This window comes from Siniperca chuatsi, linkage group LG7 (assembly GCF_020085105.1).
Source record: "Siniperca chuatsi isolate FFG_IHB_CAS linkage group LG7, ASM2008510v1, whole genome shotgun sequence".
Taxonomy (NCBI): Eukaryota; Metazoa; Chordata; class Actinopteri; order Centrarchiformes; family Sinipercidae; genus Siniperca; species Siniperca chuatsi.
In genome coordinates this window covers 4972225-4993419 of record NC_058048.1, presented here as the reverse complement: position 1 = coordinate 4993419, position 21195 = coordinate 4972225, and the positions used below count along the sequence as shown (strand labels likewise).

Sequence of the window (21195 nt, the reverse complement as noted above, 5' to 3'; positions counted from 1 at the left end):
ACAATAAAAATAGAACCATTCTATGTGTTCACCTCACTTGTACATAGTAATGCATTGTAAGTACCATGTGATAGAATACATGGAGGCTGGAAACAATATGAAAATGTTAAAATTACGTTAAATTAAAGGTGCACCCAGCTACTTTTTCCACTTTGGGAACCCCAGATGGCAGTGAGGTAGCAGGGTTCGAATGTTCGGGGTTGAAGGTCCTAATTTAGCAGAAATCATGTGATGTAGCCGAAATGTTTCAGTCTCAGTGCATGGTGGTAAAGTGTTTCAGCCACATCAACACTTTGACACACAAAAAAAATATTGTCCAACTTTCTTTAAATTGATTGTAACTTTCTGAATTGTCCAAAATGTTTGACCATGCTTCTGCTGGGCTTTTGTGTGTTTTTAACAATGCACCTAAACAGAAATCCCACTATTCAGGTCATCTTGGCTGCTTTGAGATATGCTTAAAGACTGGAACTGCCTCACTGACAGTGAACAGGTGACTGACTCTGTGGCACTTTTTATGTGTTTGTGTTTGCAGTAGCATGGCGTCAAAGGTCAAACCAGTCTCTCTCTTTTTTTTTTTTTTTTTAGTCACATTAGGTCTCATTTTGTGTCAATATATTAACTTCACAGAAAAAAACATAAAGGCTCAGAGCAATGTTGCCAAATCTTGATATCACTGCAGATTATTAAATATCCATTACAGTCCTCAGCCCTGCAGTATAAATGATGTTTCTGCTCTGTAGCATGGAGCACTTTGGCTTTCCTGTGTGTGACAGGAGAAGCCGTGAAGATGGGGGCGAGTCAGATGTTGAGCTGAGACGCTGCGGCCCAACAGATGGGTAAATGCTGGGAGATGAAGAGTGTGTGTGTGTGTGGGAGGGGGGCTTTTACGGGTCAGAGGGGGCTAGTTCAAGAGAGCTTACCAGCACCCATATTTGGACTGTGGGGTGTTGCTGGAGGAGGGGGGTGTTAATAGCAGCCCTCCAGTCATATAAAGAGGGTGTGTCGCTTTACGAATGAATGAGCAGGCTGATAAGCTTTGTAAAGGGTCTCAGAGGAGGGAGAGGGAGAGGGGAGAGCAGGGCGACACTGGAGCAGACACTGTTGTCTTTGGCATGTTAAACGCACAGTCGGCAGGCAGACACCTCACACTGCAGAGCACACGGTGATTCAGTTTGGATGTTTTGACTGGATTTGGAATCGGAGGATCGACTCATTGGGGTTTTGTTGAAGGCTGCTTTTCCTGAATGGAGCGTGGAGTTGGAAAAGTTTGGTAACATCTCATTTCTGCTACTGTCTACTCCTCTGGATTCGAGGATGATGCTCAAGAAAGTGCGATTCAAGGTAGGAACATGCACTTTTTTTGTGTGTCACAGTCAAGATCATCATGTTTTTGTGGATGGATCCTGACTTATTGTGACCAAGCTGTCTGCACCATCATCGTGTACAATATACAGTATAGTATCTATTAGAATCCTGTTTAGAATAACTATAAGACTTGGCTTTAAACTGAGTTCTAACCTGATACACACACACCATTCAGGTCTACACTTATTATTTCTTATTCATGCTCTATTTTCACAGAGCTAATATGTGACATTATATCACAGCATGGATCCAACAAATATCAGCTTTATGAAATCTTTCCCAGTTGTTCTGAACACTCAGTGGCTGGTTGCTCCTTCCTGGTGGAATCCTCTGGCTCACAGGAAGTGATGTGTTTTACTTTTCAGATGTATCTGGAGGAAATTCAGGAGCGGTAATAACCATTATAACTAAACAGACAAAGGAAAGAGCACCATCCATCAGAGAACTACAACACACACTTTGAGCGCTATGTGATCCCTGTGAGATACAAAGGGAAAGTACCACAGCTTAACATCAAAGAAGAAGAAGAAAAATCCTAATGAAATACATGAAACAGATTCCCAACCTAACTATCTCTGTATCCAGTTGAACCACACTGAATAACTCTTAATGCACTTGTAACCCACAATCTTTGTGTCGCATTGCTTTTAAGAAGACCCCCAGTATGTGACTGAGCGAAGCTGTGTTGGGCCTCTGTTGGGTTTTCATTAGCAGCCCGGCCTGCAGTTCAAAGGGGAAAGCTGCTGTCTGCTGCTCGGTCTGTGCTGACACTGAGATGATAATTACAGCACAGGGACTGGAGGAGCTGGCTACGCACCAACTTTAAATACTAAAGATTTACGGTTTGCTTACTTACTAATATCGGTATGAAGCAGGTGAAGAGACAACTCCTATTATCTGACTTGGCACATAAGCTTATTACTATTTCTCCATGGCAAATATGGCACATTTACACGTCACATATGCAACCTGTTAAGTCGTGTTTTTTTTCCTTATTCCCATATTGTGTGCTTTTTGGTTACATTGAGCACATATATGTTCACATCTCTGTGTCTTTATCGTTACTTTGCACATCTTCAAACATTTACCTCTTACGTTTTTCAGCTGCTCCATTAATCCACCACTGCGCCCTTTCAGAATTAGTTACAAAGTGCTTTACAGACATTAAACGCAATGGGAATAAGATGAAAGAACATATTCATAAAACTGTGAACACATCAAAAACAGCAAAATACTCAACATTAGTTGTCCGTTGCTTTAAATATTCCCTATTGGCTGAACTTGCTCTTTGTTATTTTCCCTTTCCTGTATTCTATCATGCTGCTGCAACAATGCTGTTCCTCTCATGTAAGTTGTCTCTTTTTTCTGTGCAGTCAGTGCATTTAGTTTGGGAACTTTACAAAGCAGAGCTCGGCGACTTAAGACCGGCCTTAACTTGGGTTTTAGGAACAAGAGGAGTTGGTGTGTCACAGCAGGGGGGTGTGAGAGGGACTGTAGCTCTCACTGGGAGATCCACACTGACCCACAGAGAGTATGTTGTTTTATGCCACTGACACTCTCACCTGTTAGTGCCAGCTGTTCTGGCCTCCCACTGAGAGGTGACGCTTTTCCCGAGCAGTGTGACAGCGACAGTGTGAGGAAGAGGGGCAGGTACCCAGAAAGTGAGAGTGAAAGAACCCAAGGTAAACAAAAACAAATCAAGAGAGAAAGAAATGGAGGGTTCTTTAATAGCTCTTTAGTTATGTTGGTGATTATGTAATAAATAATGTATTACATATCCCCCCACCCCACCCCCCCATGTGCACTTCTGTACTCGGAGGAAGTGACAAATAGTACATTTAGATTAAAAATCAGCAGTGCCTCGTGCACAGACAGCAGTGAGCCAGTTCTCTGTCTAAAGGAAGGGGAACTCACCAACAATCACTGACCTTTACTTCCAGAAACTCGTGCAGTTGCTTACACTGTGCACAAGTTACCGATTGGAGCTATAATGCACATATTTAGCTCTACATTTGAAAATGGCTCTTTGGAATTCTTAAAGGCCTATGTAGAACCATGGAGGCTTTTCTGTATACTTTATAAAGGACCAGAAATGTTAAAAGGGACCATGTTGTGCGACTACTTACTGAGCCATCTGCATTCAGAGCAAAGAAAGACAGAGAGAGGATATTGGATGAATTCTGTGTCCGTATGTGGAATTTCCTCTCTGTGACCGTTCAAACAGCAGCAGGTCAGCTGACCATCTGTCCTCCTCAGCAGCTCTTTGTCCGGATCTCTCCTCACACTGCCCTGCTACATTCTGTCTGCCACTCTTTCCTCAACAGCATCTCCTTGACTTCCAGGTTCAGTTCAGTTTATAAAAGGTGATCATGTCAAATGCAATTCATTACTTTTCACCTTGTTGCCAAACTCAGGCATGGGCCCTGTTTTTGTGGATTCCATGTCTTTTCTTTAACCATCAGATGTCATAAAAGCAAACAGATGGGTCTGCTAGAGTGCTGGGTTAGTGCTCCTGAAAACAACAACAACTATATACCTAATTACTAATTATTTACTTATTGTCTGACTATGCCTGAATGATGTGGTTTGTGAAGATCCATGCAATTGAATGTATTATGGGATTGTTAAATTGGGTTATGAATTATAAAAGAAATCTTTTGCAGTAAACTTTTTCAGTCACGAAAACTGAAAGTATTCAGTGCGTCTGACAGGATTTTAGAGTTGACCAGGAAACTCCTCAGAGACCGTTTTTAGACTTTAGACTAAAACTCATTTCGTATCATTTCACTTAAGTGTCCTTTCAAGGGACCTTCACCTCGCAGCGACAGACATGCTGTTCATAAATGCATAAATACATTTACTGCATATAGCAATACATTTGTAAGATAAATGAACAACTCTTCAGATTTAGAAACGTATTAGTGTGAGATTCTGTATCTGTTGCTTTTGATCTTGGGCAGCTTAAGCCTGCGTCTCCGGGGTAAAAGTTGAAACTACTCTTTTAAAGGGGCTTTTGACTGCAGCCCAACCAGTACTGGATTTTTGAGGCCATTACCGATATCAGTATTTGAGTTTTAAAGATCTGATTTATCTCTCTTTTTATTAACATAAACACACATTTACACAACACAAAACATGCATTTTTAATAAGGAGCCCTGAAACTAGGTTATTATGTATTATTACTGTATTATTACAGTTTAGTAACCACAATGTGGCTTAGTGGGACATTCTGTAGTTAATGCAAATAATGTGCCATATATAGAGGTGACGTTGTTTCTAAATGACCTCAAGCATATCTGGCATTTCTATACCGCTAATTCTCGCTACTTATTTGCCGACATATAAGCCAATACAGATATATCTTTGATGAAGTTATATCGGTGGATATATCGGCCTGGCCGATTTGAAATAAAATGTTGACATCAAAATAAAGTTTGTTATAAATAGTACACTGGAAGGACCAGTGCAATATGGAAAAATGTAATCTATCTGCATCATATTTATCACAAATAATACTAAATGTAATTGTCTCCCATCGTGGTTAATATCTGCCAGTGTTGAAGCAGTGTACATCAGCAGCAGTAGATGGCACTAGTGTTCTGCTGTTTCCCTGCGCTCTGTCTCAGACATCATCATGAAGAAATGACGCCTGAAGCTAAACTCTCAGTAATCCCTCAGAACAGCAGCACTCCCAGACATTTGTCTATATTAAACCACTGCTGGCCATTGTCAAAAATGGGAACAACATTTCAGCGTTGAAAGACGGAGCATGACATGAAGACTGACGTGGAAGTTATTGTAGGAATTCTCAGTCACTCGGCGTTCAATTAAACATTCCTCTGGTGGCTCATTGTAGGCCCACAACAGAGCTGCAGCTTCCTACAGTATGGCCCCGGGCTTCAGGGGCAACATGTGGGAGTCTGATCCACCACCCATCAACTGCAAACACATCCTGGCAAAAAATGATGACCCATTTCCTTCAAATCTTTACATTCCTCCTCCTCTGCCGGCCCTGAATCGCTTGATAATTGAATTTCCATCCCGCGCAAAGACGTCCAAGCTTTTTGTTCACTGAGTGAGATACTCCAATCATCTCAAAGGATCAAGTCAGCGCCCATCAAGGCCTTTGATGTTCATAATTAGCGCTTCCCTCAGCTCAGCCCTGCAGCGCTGCACTGTATGTTTCTATAAAGGCGTTAGGATTTGAATGGGTGTGTGGGTGCTGGTGTGTGCTGGTGTGGTTGGGGTGGGGGGGTGGGGCAGAACCAAATATGCTTTTCATTAAAGATGAAAGGAGAGAGAGCTTTTACTGTCTCAGACGTCTGTTTATGCTAAGTGTGTGTGTGTGTGTGTGTGTGTATGTGTGAGTGTATTCACATGAAAGAGAGATTTACCTTTGACCCCCAGTGATTTGTGGTTACCTGGAGGCTCATCCCTCAGTGCGCCTTTTTACTGCATCAACAACAAGGATACAGTATGAGGCTCAATGCCGTGTCATATTGGTTAGCATCTTTCCATCCAGACAGACGCGAAAAGGGAAATGTAATGTCTTATGTGCACTTGTCTCTTTGCGTTTCTCTTCGGATATTCACTGCATGCATATTAAAGCTAAAGCAAAGGCAATCTTACACATGTTCAGCTCAGAGAGAGAAGTGTGTTAAGTTTTCATTCTGAGCATCCAACAGTCCAAATCCTGTGATGTGATGTCTGTACACTGTTCACCAGCCACCCCAGTCTGCACTGATTTAAAGCTCCACTTGTGAATATTGTCTATATTATTAGTAATGTGAAAGGTGTTGCTCATGGTGAGAACAAAGAATGACAGCGAGAGACTGTGTGTGTGTGTGTGTGTGTGTGTGTGTGTGTGTGTGTGTGTGTGTGTGTGTGTGTCGTGTCGAGGAGAGTCTACTCAGCTTTCCAGTTTTTGACCAGTAGAAGCGCTATGGAGCGATGTTTTTATGTGTGGGTGCCCATTTTGTTTGTATAGTGCACGCGCACGAGGATGCACAGACATTTCTGCGGCTGGTTTCAAGCTATTCCGCTAATCGACAGTTGGTGGCGGTAACGTGCAAAGAAACGTAGCAGTGGGCACAAAAGGTGGGAAAGAAGAAAAATACTACTAGCAAGCAAACATGGATGTAAGTTTGAAATGTTCGATGAGATTGTCTTTGCAAATGTTTTACAAGGAAGGACATTTGCATTCAACACATTTGTTAGACCTCAAAGATACACACAATGTGTTTTGGTGAGAAACACTGAAAGTAAGCATAACTTATGTTTGTTTACAAGAAAATTCCATAGAGTGCCTTTAAGGTATCAGTATGCTTAAAACAAACTAGAGGCAATAGTGTTTATACCTGTTTCACTTGAAGTGTGGCCGAATAGTGTAGAGGGGCGAGACGCGATGAGTCGTACAAACGTAGGTAACAGTGCACACTTAACGCTGCTACACAATCAAGCATTTTCTTTTATAGAACTCCGAGGTCCTTATTGTTTTGGTTTTAGTAGTTCATCGACCTTATTTCCAGCAAAACAGCTCTGATAAAACATCTGTACGCTATGTGTCCAGCATCAGAGAAGTGAGCGATTAGCTTTTTTTTTTTTTTTTTTTTTTTAGGAGGTGGTAAAGACCAAACCAGAACTTGAAGGAGAGCGAATACTTAACTTAACATTCATCTGGTGGACGGAAACACAACTTCAAATTAATTCTACTATTGCAGAAGGAATACGCACAAATTGATGCTACAGGACGAACTCGAGCAATAGTAAAGGATTTGAGCTTGAAAATATACTGTCATGCATTGGAAATGTGGCCAGGTGGTTTCCAAAATTGAGAATGAGCAAGAAAGGGAGTTTTGAAAAACATCTCTGTAGTGATTAACACTCCTATCAACCCACACTGATTTATTACAGCTGTTCTGTTCTGTGGAACTTTAAGTGTGTGCAGAGATTTCCCACCAGCTGCGTTAACCAGAGTTTCATTCGGATAAACAGGCTGGATGTGTTGCGTCTCAGTCAGTTTGGTCGGGATGTTTTTCTCTGTCACAGCCCAGCTGTGTGATTTAGCCTGACAGATGAGTGGAATTCATATAAATCATGGTAAATCCCACCCAGCCTTACAGGAATGTTAGGTATGTGCAGTTTGTCATATAATTCAAAATGAAGCTTTTCCAGATCAGGACAGCAGGCATGTGCTGTACACAGCTGGAATTTGGGCTTAGTGATATCATATTGGAGAGGCTAGTTGGATCCAGGCAACTAGTTTGGTCGGAGAGGAACCACCAGCTTTTTAATGTTGATGACTGTCTGCAGTGGTTCTGCTCGCCACAGCTGCACACAGTACTGTAGAAAAACAGAAACATGGCATCATTTTTACCCTCTTTGTAGCTATGTGAATCAGTCTTCCAGTATTAATGAATGTATGTAAGTGGATGGATAACTGCACCACAACAAACAGCGCTCAGACTCCAGAGTATGCTCTGGTACATTGTGGGTGTACATGTTCATATTTGTTTGACCTCAGTATTGTTTGTGACTCTGTCTGGACGTTTGTTTTCTGTTTATGTTGATTCTCTCTAGAACAGAGCCAACATAGTGGTCACTGTCATGGCAGCCTGGAATCTGAACTGTTGAAGTGCTTGAAGAAACAAATGCAGATGTACCTAAGGCAGACTCTACATTTACACTTGTTTTTTGAGTACCTGCATATTTTCAGATTCCTTCACACGTGTACAAATGTTATGGTACACTTTTGGCCCCATTACTGTCTTATGTAGACAGTTGTACAATTGAATACAAAATCCAAACACTAAATCAAATGTCTTTAAATGATGCGGAACAATATGCCGAAGCATGTGTATTAGACTAGAACAGGCTAGAATAGACTCAGTGCTGTAGGTGAGCATGAGGGAAAATGTGGCTCAGAGTAACATTAGTTCCACTGTGAGAGAATAAATGGCTGTTCTGAAGTGAAACGTTGCGCCCTCACTGTATTCCACTCTGTTTCACCACCTTGTTTACCTGCGAGTCCCGTTTAAGGTTACCATTTCTGCAGGTTTTCATGAACAACACAGTATTTCTTCATCCAGAAGAATGAGCGCCTTGTGTCCGTGTGTTGGGGCGAGGCTGAACGGACAGGAAAACTGGGAGCGAGAGAGAGAGGGTACATGTGTTCAAGGAGTGTGTGTGTGTGTGTGTGTGTGTGTGTGTGTGTGTGAGAGAGAGAGAGAGAGAGTGACAGAGTGAGCATGTGAGTCAAGAGAGAGTGAGAGGGAGGGGACCAGCAGCAGCCAGACAGTGTGTGTCAGCAGCCACATGGCTTTAGCCCAGTGTGTGTAATGACAGTGAGAGATAGTGTGTGTGTGTGTGTGTGTGTGTGTGTGTGTCAAGGAGTGGCAGTGAGTGAGAGACCCTGACAACAGAAGGGGGAGAGAGAGAGGACACAACAAAGAAAGGAGCTTCCTCTTTGGATACCGTCAGAGTTTAGTCTCTTTTCTTTGTGTTTTTGAATTCTGTGACACCAGCAGCAGTTTTACGCTCCCATCCCGTCTTTATGAGCAGCAGCAGTGTGTTTGTTTAGTCCTGTGGTGTTACTGGACCCTCCCACCCAACACACACACACCACTCCGGCAGGTAAAGTAGAAGCTTCACACATTTAAGATTAAAGGCTGATTGCTGTTTTCACACTGGCGGCTTACTATCAAGACGCTGAGTTTGTGTTGTGTGTGTGTGTGTGTGTGTGTGTGTGTGTGTGTGTGTGTGTGTGTGTGTGTGTGTGTGTGTGTGTGTGTGGAAACAGTGCAGGTGTCAGACAGTCGGCAGGTTTGATCATAAAGCTACTGTAACATCTTCATCTCATTGTGGTTAACACTTAAAGTGCAGTCTGGTTTAAAAGCAGTGAAAGACTTGCCTTTTTACGTCATGATTTGCGGCTTCTATTTCTTGCATCATGCTGTAATTATATTCATTTCCATGCACTCATAATATAGAAGCTGCTGATAATGTCAGAAAGAACCACAATCAACATGATACTTGAACAAAATGTTATAAAATCGCCAAATAATTACTAAATCTGTTTCTGTGATACATTTCTGAACAACAATATCTTCACATTGTTACAGTAACTGATGATTCATAAGATTTGAAACTTATTTTCAAGTTATGATGTAGTTAGAGTATTGACTAATAATGTACTAGAATGGCTTGTGTAATAGAAATTCTTTATGTAATGGGTTTTAGTGAGTTTCTTGCTGAAGTTAGACTGACATTTGGTTGAGTTTTCTGTTCTCATCTCTCATTGTTTGATACAGTATGATATGCATGAGCACCACTATCAGTGACTGAATAAATGATGATGTATATACGAGTTAACTAATGGCGCATTTCCCAAAGCTTCTTCATGAGTATGGCGTTGGTAGTTTGGATTGGAGTGAGTATATGGCATTTCTGCATGGTTGGGATACCCATATGTGTTTTGTGTTTTTACTACGATAAATCAAGAATGCACTCAGCAAAAAAAAAAACGTTGGTGTCAAACTTAATTAATGACCTGCTGCTATCACTGCCTTCATCACAAATCATTCAGTAGAACTGTCGTTGTTTTGTGTGGGATCTTGTGGATGTTTCCTGCTCTGGAAGCTGAGTGTGTCCTTGGCTTATCAGCAGCACAGACTCAACAAGTCTGGGCTGAGCTTGTCAGGTGCAGTGTGCTCAGGGTAAAGCCTGAGACAGTTAGGCAGCCAGCATGTTGGATAACATACAGAGCTAATTAAGTTAGTTTTAAAGCTGCGTTAATCGACATTTGTGTATTATCAGTGAATCAAAGGCCCATGCGTAGGTGAAAGGGTCACCCACAGAGAATTATCACCAACTCTGCAGTTGTCCTCAGCTCTACAGAGCGTTTCAGCTGCTTTCAGCTCATTGTTTTGGTTTTACAGCCCACAACTTTTTGGTTCACTCTCACTGCTCTCATTTAGCACCAAACGGCAGACAGACACAGTTAGCGACTAGCTGGTGAACACAGTGGAGCATTTAGCAGCTAAAGAGCCAGGTATTTCTCTCAGGAGTTGGTGGAGATTTAAACATAACTAGAAGGAGAGTAAATATCGGACTTACATTCATCCGGTGGACAGTAACACCATTTTTAAATTAATGCTAATGTTGCTCTGTGTCTGCTGGAAGTTTTAAAAGAAAATGGTTTGCTAAGATTTTTGTCATATCAACTTTATGACAATATGTCAGTGTTATGGTTTCAGCTCGTTCTGCTGCCTCTAAGTGACCAAAAAAATCAATTATAGCTGCTTTAAGATGTAATTTGTTACAGAATACCCATCATCTGCTTAGAATAACAGTAAATTCAATTACACAAGATCATTTTATCCAGATACATTGTATCACCTTTGGATTACTTTGCCTTTAATGTGATTGTTTTTGCAACACAGTAAAATGAGATTTATATCCACAAGCAGCAATAATCTCTTAGTCAAGTATTATCAAAACTACCTAAACTATGTAATGATATCTAATGTTTGCTAACATTAGCCACCATAAGCTACTGGTCATACCAGACCAAGTAAGGCTGTAGCAGCAAAACCCCTGAGTGTGTTGAATTGAGTAAGGGTATGTTTTATTGCTTATGAATTTAACTTTTCACTAAACGATAGTCTCATAATCCAAATCATAATCTTACATTTTGTCAAAAGCACCCCACAACCAGAATGAAATTTCACGCAGTTATACAGTATTAGTGTAATCCCATTAAATATAATCCGTTACTTTCTGTCTAATCTGGAGTAACCTCTAAACACAGATAGACAGTGTTGCTGTACCTGGAGGAAAGAAGTTAGAGATGGAGAGGAAAACAGCAAAGCACGGGCCTGTGAGAGGCAGCGTTCACATTCGGTCTTCCCACCCCCCTGAAACACTGGCTGCTTTATAGGCCGAGGGAGAGAGAGACCCATACAGGGCTTGTTGTTGTTTGAACCTCCTGACCAAAGCAGAGCTGGGCCACATTTTTTGGGCGCCTGGCAGAGAAAACGGCTGTGCAGAGTTCCCAGACTGCAGCAACTCTCCAGCTAGTGATAATAAATCCTTTGTTATGTGAGCTCATTCTGTTGAGAGCATAATCAGGCCAGTACAGAGGCACTCTATCTACCCCCCTTCACCCTCATCCCCACACCCAACATCCATCCAGTCCCATTCTCTTACTGGCTCTCCTGTGTTGGGTCTTAATGCCTCCTCTGGGTGCTCTGGGTGCTCCACTTCTGGTGTTAGCGATACTGCTGACCTTGAATGTGATCAGGCAGGCACATTTTTTCCTGGAGAGTCAGCCTTTTTGGAAATTCACCACCAGAGGACTATAAGAAGCTTATAATTTCAGTCCATCATGGCTGCTTATGGCAAGGCCCATGGGAAATGAGTGAATTTGTGAAGGAAAATAATTAGCAAATGCTGGCAGTTGTTGGTTGTAAATTTGGAGTAGGAGTCAGAGCATCATTACGTGCAGGCACTTTGTATCAGAGCCTCTCAATTACAACATCAGGGCCTGGATAGTGATTATTTATCAGTGTGGAGCAGTTTGAGTGGTAATTGACCTCCATGTGTAAACTGGAGTGGGTGTGTACTACTGATTGGTGTGCGTCCATTGATGTAACGTGACACTAATTGCCTGTATTCAGCAAAGATGGAGGTATGAGGAAGGGCACATCTTTGCACTGAGCTGCAGAATGAACAATAATCAGCCTGATGGGGCTGCTGTTATGAAAGTTTAAAAAATTGTAATATCTCAGATAAAAGAAATCCAATATAGAGGAAACCTTGGGGCATGAGCTGCTTTGATGAGGCATTCTGTAATTTAAAAAAAATGCACTAATTGAACTGATGGAAGAAACTATTTAGTAGCCATTTGATAGGCTTTTGAGTTTAATTTCAAATGATAAAATAATGATGACTAATGAATGAAAAATATTTCATCCATTTTAACTGAATTCCATTTTTAGTTTTCTAATCAGCTCTCCAATTATTCACATGAATTGTATGTTGCACACATCAAGTTACACCGATTGGCCTCAATGAAGAATTATTGACGACATTTAAGATGTGATCGCTTTAAAGCTGCACTGATCAATATTACTATATTAAAACTAATGACTGCATGTAATGTGAAAGATGTTGCTCATAGTGACCAACCCACAGAGAATTACCAACAGGCTCTGCAGTTCCTCTCAACTCTACAGGGAGTTTTAGCATCTTTCAGCTCATTGTTTTGGTTTTTCATCCTTACTGTTTTGGTTCAGTCTCACGGCTCTCACCAGCCTTGTTTCCAGCAGCAGCAGGCGGCTGTTTTCAGGAAACAAGCTCTGATAAACCCACTGTACACCAACTGCTCAGCACCTAACGGCAGACAGACAAAGTTAGCGGCTAACTGGTGAACACAGTGGAGCATTTAGCATCTATAGAGCCACCTATTTTTCCTAGGAGTTGGTGGAGAGCAAAGCAGAGCTAAAAGGAGAGTGAATATTGGACTCAGCTGGACACAAACACTGCAAATGAATGCTAATGTTGCTCTGTGTCTGCTGGATGTGTAAATAGGTAATAGATAATAATATATCAGTGTTGTGTTTACAGCTCTTTGCGCTGCCCCCAAGTAGCCAAACAACAAAAACAAAAGCAGCTTTAAGTTTTACCTCATCTCAGCAATAACTGGGTGACATGCAGTACGGTTGTTACCATAACAGATGGACACCATGGCCCAAACTACGAAAATAACACCCAAATTGTAACAAACCGGAATTATCCTTTAAAGTTAGAAATTTTTAAAGTTGCTCCACCACTGGTCAGATTTGGATTACATTTACAGAGATGATGGAACATGTTACTGACTGTCCCAGAGAACTGCATCACTGATGTCTAAGTAGTGAGGATGAGCACCTCATCAGGACAGCAGAGGTTACTATAGGTCAGATTAGGGTCACACTCTGTCCTGATACTGCTCACTCCACTTTGTTATTCACACCATCCGCTGTACAGTCTACTGCCTGCTGCCTCTCCAGCAGCTGCAGCATGTACAGCTCATCTACACATAAACAGGCAGCCAATCAGAATGCATGTCATCTGCAGACTGGGATATGACCTCTGCAGATTTCTCTCCCTTTCTTTTTCCTCCCACATCATTTCCTCCCTTCATTGTCTTTGTCTTTTATCTGTAGCATGCCTTCAGGCCAGCGATTCATCCCAAAACAAAGACATAATCATTCTCAGACTGCTCACTTCACTTCACCTCGTTCTCTGAAAACCTTTCCCTCTCTCACACTCTGATACTCACGCTCTGGTATAAAGACTGTCTGAGACATTGTTGGCTTGTAAAATTAAGATTTACATCTAACATCTAACCAACTGTAAGGAATATACTGCAGTTGCACACATACACACACACACACACACACACACACACGCGCACACACATAACAGTGTTTCCCCTGAGGAGTTGCCATGGTAACAGAGGATTTGGCAGAGGCAGCCGTCTGGTAAAGGATGATCTCATGGTGTTTTGGCTGCTGCTCCTCGTCTTCACCTGGCCTATTTGGACACACACGCGCAGGCGCGTGCACACGCGCGCACACACACACACACACACACACATATACACTGGCTTTCTCTATCTGTCTGTTTGGATGGAAAATCTGTGAGTACACTGGTACATGATGTTAACGGGTGTGTCATAATCCAAAAAGAAACTTCAATGATCCGCACAGGAAGATTGCAAAATATAGCAAGATACACCCAAGAAAAAAATAGGATATAAATAGCAAATGTGATTGTGTTTGGCAAATATGGGATTCAACAACATATTACTGTGCTGTAAATAATATCAGAACAAATATATTTTAAAATAAAATACAATCTTATTTGTGAATTTAAAGTGAAAGCAGCAGGACATACTAAGACAAATAATAATGAAAATATGCTGAAAAATCAAATGTTTAAAACTAAAAAGTCTGTATAAGTACGAATTAGTAAGAGAAACGTCCAACAGAAGAAAATGAAGTGAACTTATACATCATATTAACATGACAGAGAATAGTGAATGTGTGTATTCAGTAGTGATATTATGCATGTTTTCCAGAGACTGACTAATGGGGAAATACAGTAAGTGTTTCCAGAGGCTGTTGAATGTCCTCACAGTGTAATGAGGCTGAATGACAGGACAATACAAAGAGACACACAGGGCTGTTTGGCTGTGTGTGAGCATGTCTGCTCTTTGGATCAGTTTCCATGACTCAAAGGGATATCCCACGCTGCCTCCAGCCTCCCCTCCTCTCCCCTTCATTTCCCTTCCTTCCCCCGCCTCCACCTCCTCCCCATCACTCCCTTCTTTCATAGTTAACCACCAACAATGTTCATTCCTACAACTAAGCTGGGTGGATTTTGGAAGTATTAAAATATGGACACTGGATGGATTTTGAAGCTTACTTTTGAATGAGTTGACAGCTGTGAAGGAAAGCATCAAACTGAAAAGAGAGAGAGGAGGGTGAGTGACTGTGAATGTATGTGTGTATAGATGAGTGTTTGTATATCATGTTGAAGTTAAAGCTCCTCCTTCAGGCTGGAGGTAGGAGAGATCTGATGTAATATAGTTTAATTTATTTCATATTTATTGTTGAATACTGTTGTCTATGGGAATCCTTAAACCCAAACTGATTCCAATGCACACATACATGCATGCCTATGTTGTTTATATGTTTCAGTGGAGGAATTTAGTGTTTCAAGGACACTAACGAATACTGTTTCTGATCATAAAGGAGAGGGAATATTTGACTTACATTCATCAAGTGGACACAAACACACCTCCAAATGAATGCTACTGTTGTTCCTTGTCTGCTGGATCGGAAGATAAGCAACTGTTTGCTAACATGGCTATATTAAATGTATAATGTGACGATATGTCAATGTTGTGTTTCCAGCTTGTTGTAAAAAAGAAACAAAATAGTACTGCTAAAACAGTCAAGGTTTGGTAGCAGATAAGAAGTCATTTTAACTGGCAAACAACTATGGAATTGACTAGGACATATGGACATGAGCTGTTCAACCAAAAAGTAAATGTTTTCCCTCTTGGATTGTTTCATTTGAAGGCTTTCTAGAGTTTGAAGAGGTGAAAGTGTCCAATATTTCACAAGAAAAAGTTAAAAAAAATAATAATAATTAACAATTTTGTGTAACCTCTAATCATCACCTTGAATCACTGGGTGACCCCCAGATTTATCATGGGACACCATCGGAGGGTCCCGACCTCCAAGTTAGGAACATCCGCACTAAGGTTACATGGATACTAAGATATGTTTTGTATTAAAGCTGCAAATATTCAGTAGAAGTAGTACTAGTTGAAGTAATCGTTTAAGTAAATGACCACTTTGTTTGACAAAACCATTTCAGCCCAAGGTCCTCTTGCTAGCTTGTTCCAGAGCTTTCAACCTCATCACATGGTCATGGTCTTCATCAATGCATGGAGTTTGCTCAGTTGTCATGGAGATGGATCGGCTGACATGAGAGCTCAGTAGCTGTTACAGTATGACGTCATCATCAAACTCCATCCGGCATTAAAACTGTGTGATACAGTTAAAAGTTCCCTCCAGAAAAAGCTGGTAAGTGGACATTGAGTTGTGACAGGGTCAGGAATGAACTCTCATGCTTGACTATTTTGTTGGCTAAATGTCATAACCCGATAGTGTAGTGCGTTAATACTATAATAGATTTTGGTGTTGACATCTCCGCTACGAAATAACAAATTCTTTCACACCTGGATGGAAATGTCACATCAGAATCTATTCAGGTCCATGCTGCTTCCCATTAACAGCTCTAATGATTGATTGTAAAACAAACATGTTTTTGAACACCACCTCTGATACTAAACTCATACCCACTGTTTGATAAAAGCCCAGTACTGGCCGCATACATCGGTCTAACCCTCATACCCACACACACACATGCTCTTGTCCCCTCTGGTGTGTTATGGTCATACAGTGTGTGTGAACCTTCGTGTGGGTCTTGTAGTGCAGTATGCAGCAGCAGGCCAGCAGCGTTCCCCCTCCTCCTCCAAAGGATTACTGTTGTTCAAAGAACCTCTTTGTCCCTGCAAGGCTGGAATGCCTGTCCAGCTCCATGTCTTTGGGAAACACTGAGCCAAAAGTCAACGGAACCACTGAGCAATGGAATACCACTGGAATACCGCATTCCCAGTTACCCACTCCCACTGGTTTGCTTAAGGTGGACGTAACATGTGACATTTACTCTTACTATTGTATTCCAGGTGTTTTTATCTTCATTACTTTGTGAAGTTTGAATGGCAAATCAGCAGGTTCTGGTGGTTGGTCCACTTGTACAGGCAGATCTTCTTTCTGTATTTGTCATGGAATGTAAAATAAAAAAAAAACTGGGGAACTGCAGAGTCAGGTGATATCACTATGAGCTTCCCCTTACACATTACACAAAGTCATTTCATTGATTGTTCTTATACAAATATTGATTAGTGCAGCTTTAATATCATGTGGGGAAAAAACTATTGACTTTGTACTTTGAGAGAGGTGGGAGAGGGGACCTTTTCAGTGGACTTCCATATGGTCAGACTTTTCTTGGATGAAACATCTAATGGCCATTAGAGGAACTGCTGCTTCGGTTGGCTTTACAATTCAACCTGTTGACTTAGGGCTGCTGTGGTGCCAGTCCCAGTCTGTTTATAGATTACCAGCTTTCTGGAGCTGAGCACAGTATTCATGCAAGGCCTCATACTTCAACTGATCTCTTCTGATAATATAAAGTATACATGCTGTGACTAAGCTGGTCATGTTTCTCATCACCTTCATTCTTATCACCATATTATTAGTACTTGGCTCTGAGCATTTGTTGGCACAAGTCGCACTACAGCACACTCACCATCATTGTTCGTCTTGGACTCGAGCTGAGATTTGTTTCGGTAGATTGAGAAACTTGAGAATTAAAAGGAACACACCTCTGAGTAGAGAAGTGGCACTGAATCTGGGTTTTTTTTTAGAATTTACTGTAACAAATAGAGGTGTGCTTTTCAAAAAGTAAAAAATGATATTTCACAACTGTTTCCACTACTACTCTTGAGTAACGAGGCGGCCAGAGAAACACTGAGTCATCTCTGCCTGTGGCTCCAGTTAAGTGTCTTAGTCAAAGTTACCATTTTGCAGTGTTGGATAACAGTGGTTTGGAAACTGACAACAAGTATTCCTTCATGGAGGCTTTGAGGTAGTATTTCTACTGTCACTGGAGACAATAATCTGACAATGACAGGCTCTCTGATCCTCAGAACTGCTGCGCTGCAGTTTCACACATCTCTGCTGGCAATGATTTCAAAGCTTTGATGACAAACACACACTACAGGATACAGTCAGTCGGGTTTTCATCTCGTATTATTTGCTCTGTTTACTTTGGTATTTATGTTGTAACCTGTATTCATCTGCAGAAAGTCACCTGAGGATCATACTATTTTTCAGCTCTGTACAACCACAGATTTCTACTGTTAGACAGTAGAACACACGTCTTGCTCAAGGGTATCTCAGTATTAGTCACTGAGGAAGGTGAGAGGTATATTCATTCACTTTCCTCACCTATTTTTTTCCCCATTCGGTCCTGGGATTTACCAGAATTTCTGTAACCGTTCATCTTCTACCACTCTAGTGTGTACAGTGTGTGTGGAGTTATGCATGTGTGTTCATACCATTTTTTTGTCTGTACAAGACACAGAGACGGGCCAGATGGTGTGTTTAGCTGCCAGCTGATAATGGCGTCTCTCCAGTGCTCAACATTTCATGCCAGAATAAGGAATCTGTGTTTACTCATGCTATCAGGCTACGAAGGATACAGTATACTGGTATCTCACTGTGCATAGATTTGCATTTTAATGTGTGGTGGTTAGGCTTATTTTTATCTGTGGAAAAATACTATACTGCTTAGAGGTTATCATTCAGAACAAAATGTGATTCATCATTCAGACCAATACGTTTGAACATTCTTTAGTGAAAAGTTCTGAACGTGGCTTCATAACACATAGCATTTATTTTGAACCCTGGAGCATTTTTTCTGTTTTGCAAAGTTTTGATGTCAGCAAATAATTCGTTGATTGGAACAAGACCATGCTCACGGGCTGGTTTGTCAGTGCGCTTCCAAACCAAATCGCATTTAAAAAGAGAGCATATCCCAAAAGAAATCCTTTCCTGCACCAAATATCTGACCAATGAATTGACGGCCGCCAAGGAGCTTTTCTAGCCAGATTAAGCTTTGCTTGAGAAAACTGAGCCCATTCATAAAAGCACTGAAACAGCAACTGGTACCGCGGCAGGACTAGCGACTAGTGAAAGCAGTCTCCATCTATTTCCAGCTGCATAATTTTTTTATGGCAGTGAAACAACCTTATAAAGCTGTTCTAACGTGTTAGCAAACAACAGAACAACATTAGCATTCATTTGGAGTTGTGTTTCTGGTCACCTGATGAATGTAAGTCCAATATTCACTCTCCTTTTAGCCCTGGTTTGGTCTCTACCAACTCCTCAGCAAAACATCTAGCTCTTTAGCTGCTGTCACGACCCTCCCTCTCTGCCTGCACTGGACTAACTTGTCTTCTCCTTCAGGAGCCTGCAGTCAGGGAGGGATGTTAACTTAATTAAAAGAGTTTCCCCTCGGGGATCAATAAAGTATTGATTAATTTGGTGGCACCTGTTTAGGCTTCCACCAAGGCTATAAATGCCAGCCCCTTCGCATGGTCTCTTCCCCTCCCTCTCCCCTAGGCTGCGCACCTCCGAGTTTTGGTTTGGTATGACATTTTGCTTCCTTCAACATGAACATACACATTCCTCACTCATCCATTCATTCCCCTCACTACTGATGCAATTACTCTCCGCACCCCATGGTCTTCTGTAAATAGTTATGTTTGTTTATGTCTAATCAAATATTTAAAGGGGGGGTATGCGATTCTAATTCACTACACGTCTTTTGTCAAATCAGCGAATAACTCCACACGCTCCGCTAGCTGTCTGTTCTGTGTGTGCGCTGAGAAAAACTCAGGTGTGTGTACACAGCCCTGGCTCTGTAAATGGGAAACAAACAAAGTGGCTCAGACCGAGCCACACAACACTATTCCAGCCATGATTTGTACATCAGGTAACGTTAAATGACTTGCCCACGGACATTCAGCTGACTTTCTAGTTTGCCAAGATATGCTGTTGTTGTGATGTTAGCTATAGTAGCAGCAGAGTTGTGTGTATCGCTGTCTGGAGCTGCTGTGCTGGCTCTGGCTGTTAGCCAGAGAGGATGAGACGTTAGTTTAACTTGGCTGGTCTCCCCTCCTGGTCACATGCATTGAGCCGGTTTGTGACACTTCTTAGTGCCCCACTATAATCAGAACTTTTAAACGTTACGTACCTGCTGTGGTTGGAAATGCACTTAATGAGAGCCGAGCTGTGAGCTGAAAAACCAAAATGATGATCCAAACTAGACCTTAGCATAAAATGTTAGCATAAAAACTGGAAACAGGGGACACAGCTAGCCTGGCTCTGTAACAAAATCCTCCTACCAGCGCCTCTAAAGCTCACTAACACATTATCTTGTTTAATTCATACAAAAACCAAAGTGCAAAAACGACATTATGGTTTTATGGGTGTTGTGATAAGCTAAGCTAACCAGCTCCTGGCTGTAGCTTCATATTTAACAGATAAATGTGAGATCTTCTCATATAACTCTCAGCAAGAAAATGAATAAGTGTATTTTAAAAGATATTGAAAGAACTTCAAAATCAACTGCATTAGTTTAACATGCCTACATAGACGGACAAATCTTCATGAGAAAACGAAGTGTATAATATATCATACAAGTATCAAACTTATACAAATTACTGTTTTCTGAAAATAAGAGCAGAAATATAATTCTAATCATCAGCTAGAGGTCCTTTTTATCCATCTTTCCCCTACACTACCAGTTCCACCACCAAGTCTGAGCAGATGTGATAATAACATACATCAGTAGTGTTGATAGTTGAGGTCAGTCCTGTCCCACAGCAGAGGCTAACCCTGACCTCGGCCTGTGTCATTAGCAGGAAATGGTCCCTGGCACGACTGGCAGTACAGGAAGTCTGCATATAGTGACACTCAGACTGCTGGATGAAGCCTCTCTGTATGCCATCTTCCTCTATCTGCCACACACTTCCTCCTGTCGCTCCGAAACTCTTTTTCTGTCTTTCTTTGAGTCTGGGCATGTGCCTGAGTGCAAATGTATTGCTTGAAAACAAAGGTTTGGAGGAGATATTCCCATATCACATTGTAATCTACATTATTGCAAATATGCAAATGTTTTCTAATAGGCTTTTTTTCTAGTTTAGAGTAATTGGTCAGTTTGTTTGTTCTGAAACCAACCTTGATTCATTTTACTTTTATTCTGACATGAATTATGTAGATTACTAACATTAAATAGAATCAGTCTGATGCAAGTAATAGTATATGCAAGTATATATTATATTATATTATCTTTTAAAACATACACAATTTATTTTCTTATTAAATAGCAGACTTTTTCCATTTTGGTTGGAGTGAAGCGACCTCTAACTTCACTCTTCACTTCATATTTCTCAGTACCTCAATCATAAATTCTTTGTTGTTTTTTTCCCTTTCTGACACATTATTTGATGGATGTGCAACAAGATAAGCTGTCAAAGCTCACAAAGAGACAGTTGTTGCCGTTGTTTTTGTAGCCGTTGTTTCTTGAAGCCGAGACGCCACATCTAAGGACGCCACTAACCAGAGCTATTCAGGATCGGC

General features: G+C 41.3%; 1 protein-coding gene across 3 annotated transcripts in view; it reads left to right on the top strand.

Annotated features, from left to right (window-relative positions):
• The first annotated feature begins 1065 nt into the window (after positions 1-1065).
• Positions 1066-21195, top strand: part of phldb1b (pleckstrin homology-like domain, family B, member 1b) — a 116766-nt gene continuing 96636 nt past the window's right edge. The window contains exon 1 of one of the 3 annotated variants that reach the window (XM_044203946.1): positions 1066-1344. In XM_044203946.1, coding sequence (XP_044059881.1) covers positions 1318-1344 — 27 coding nt within the window. In that variant the 5' untranslated portion in view covers positions 1066-1317. Of the gene's footprint in view, positions 1345-8707; positions 9002-14876; positions 14898-21195 lie in introns of those variants that run through there. The other 2 variants (XM_044203954.1, XM_044203955.1) reach the window with 2 other exon arrangements.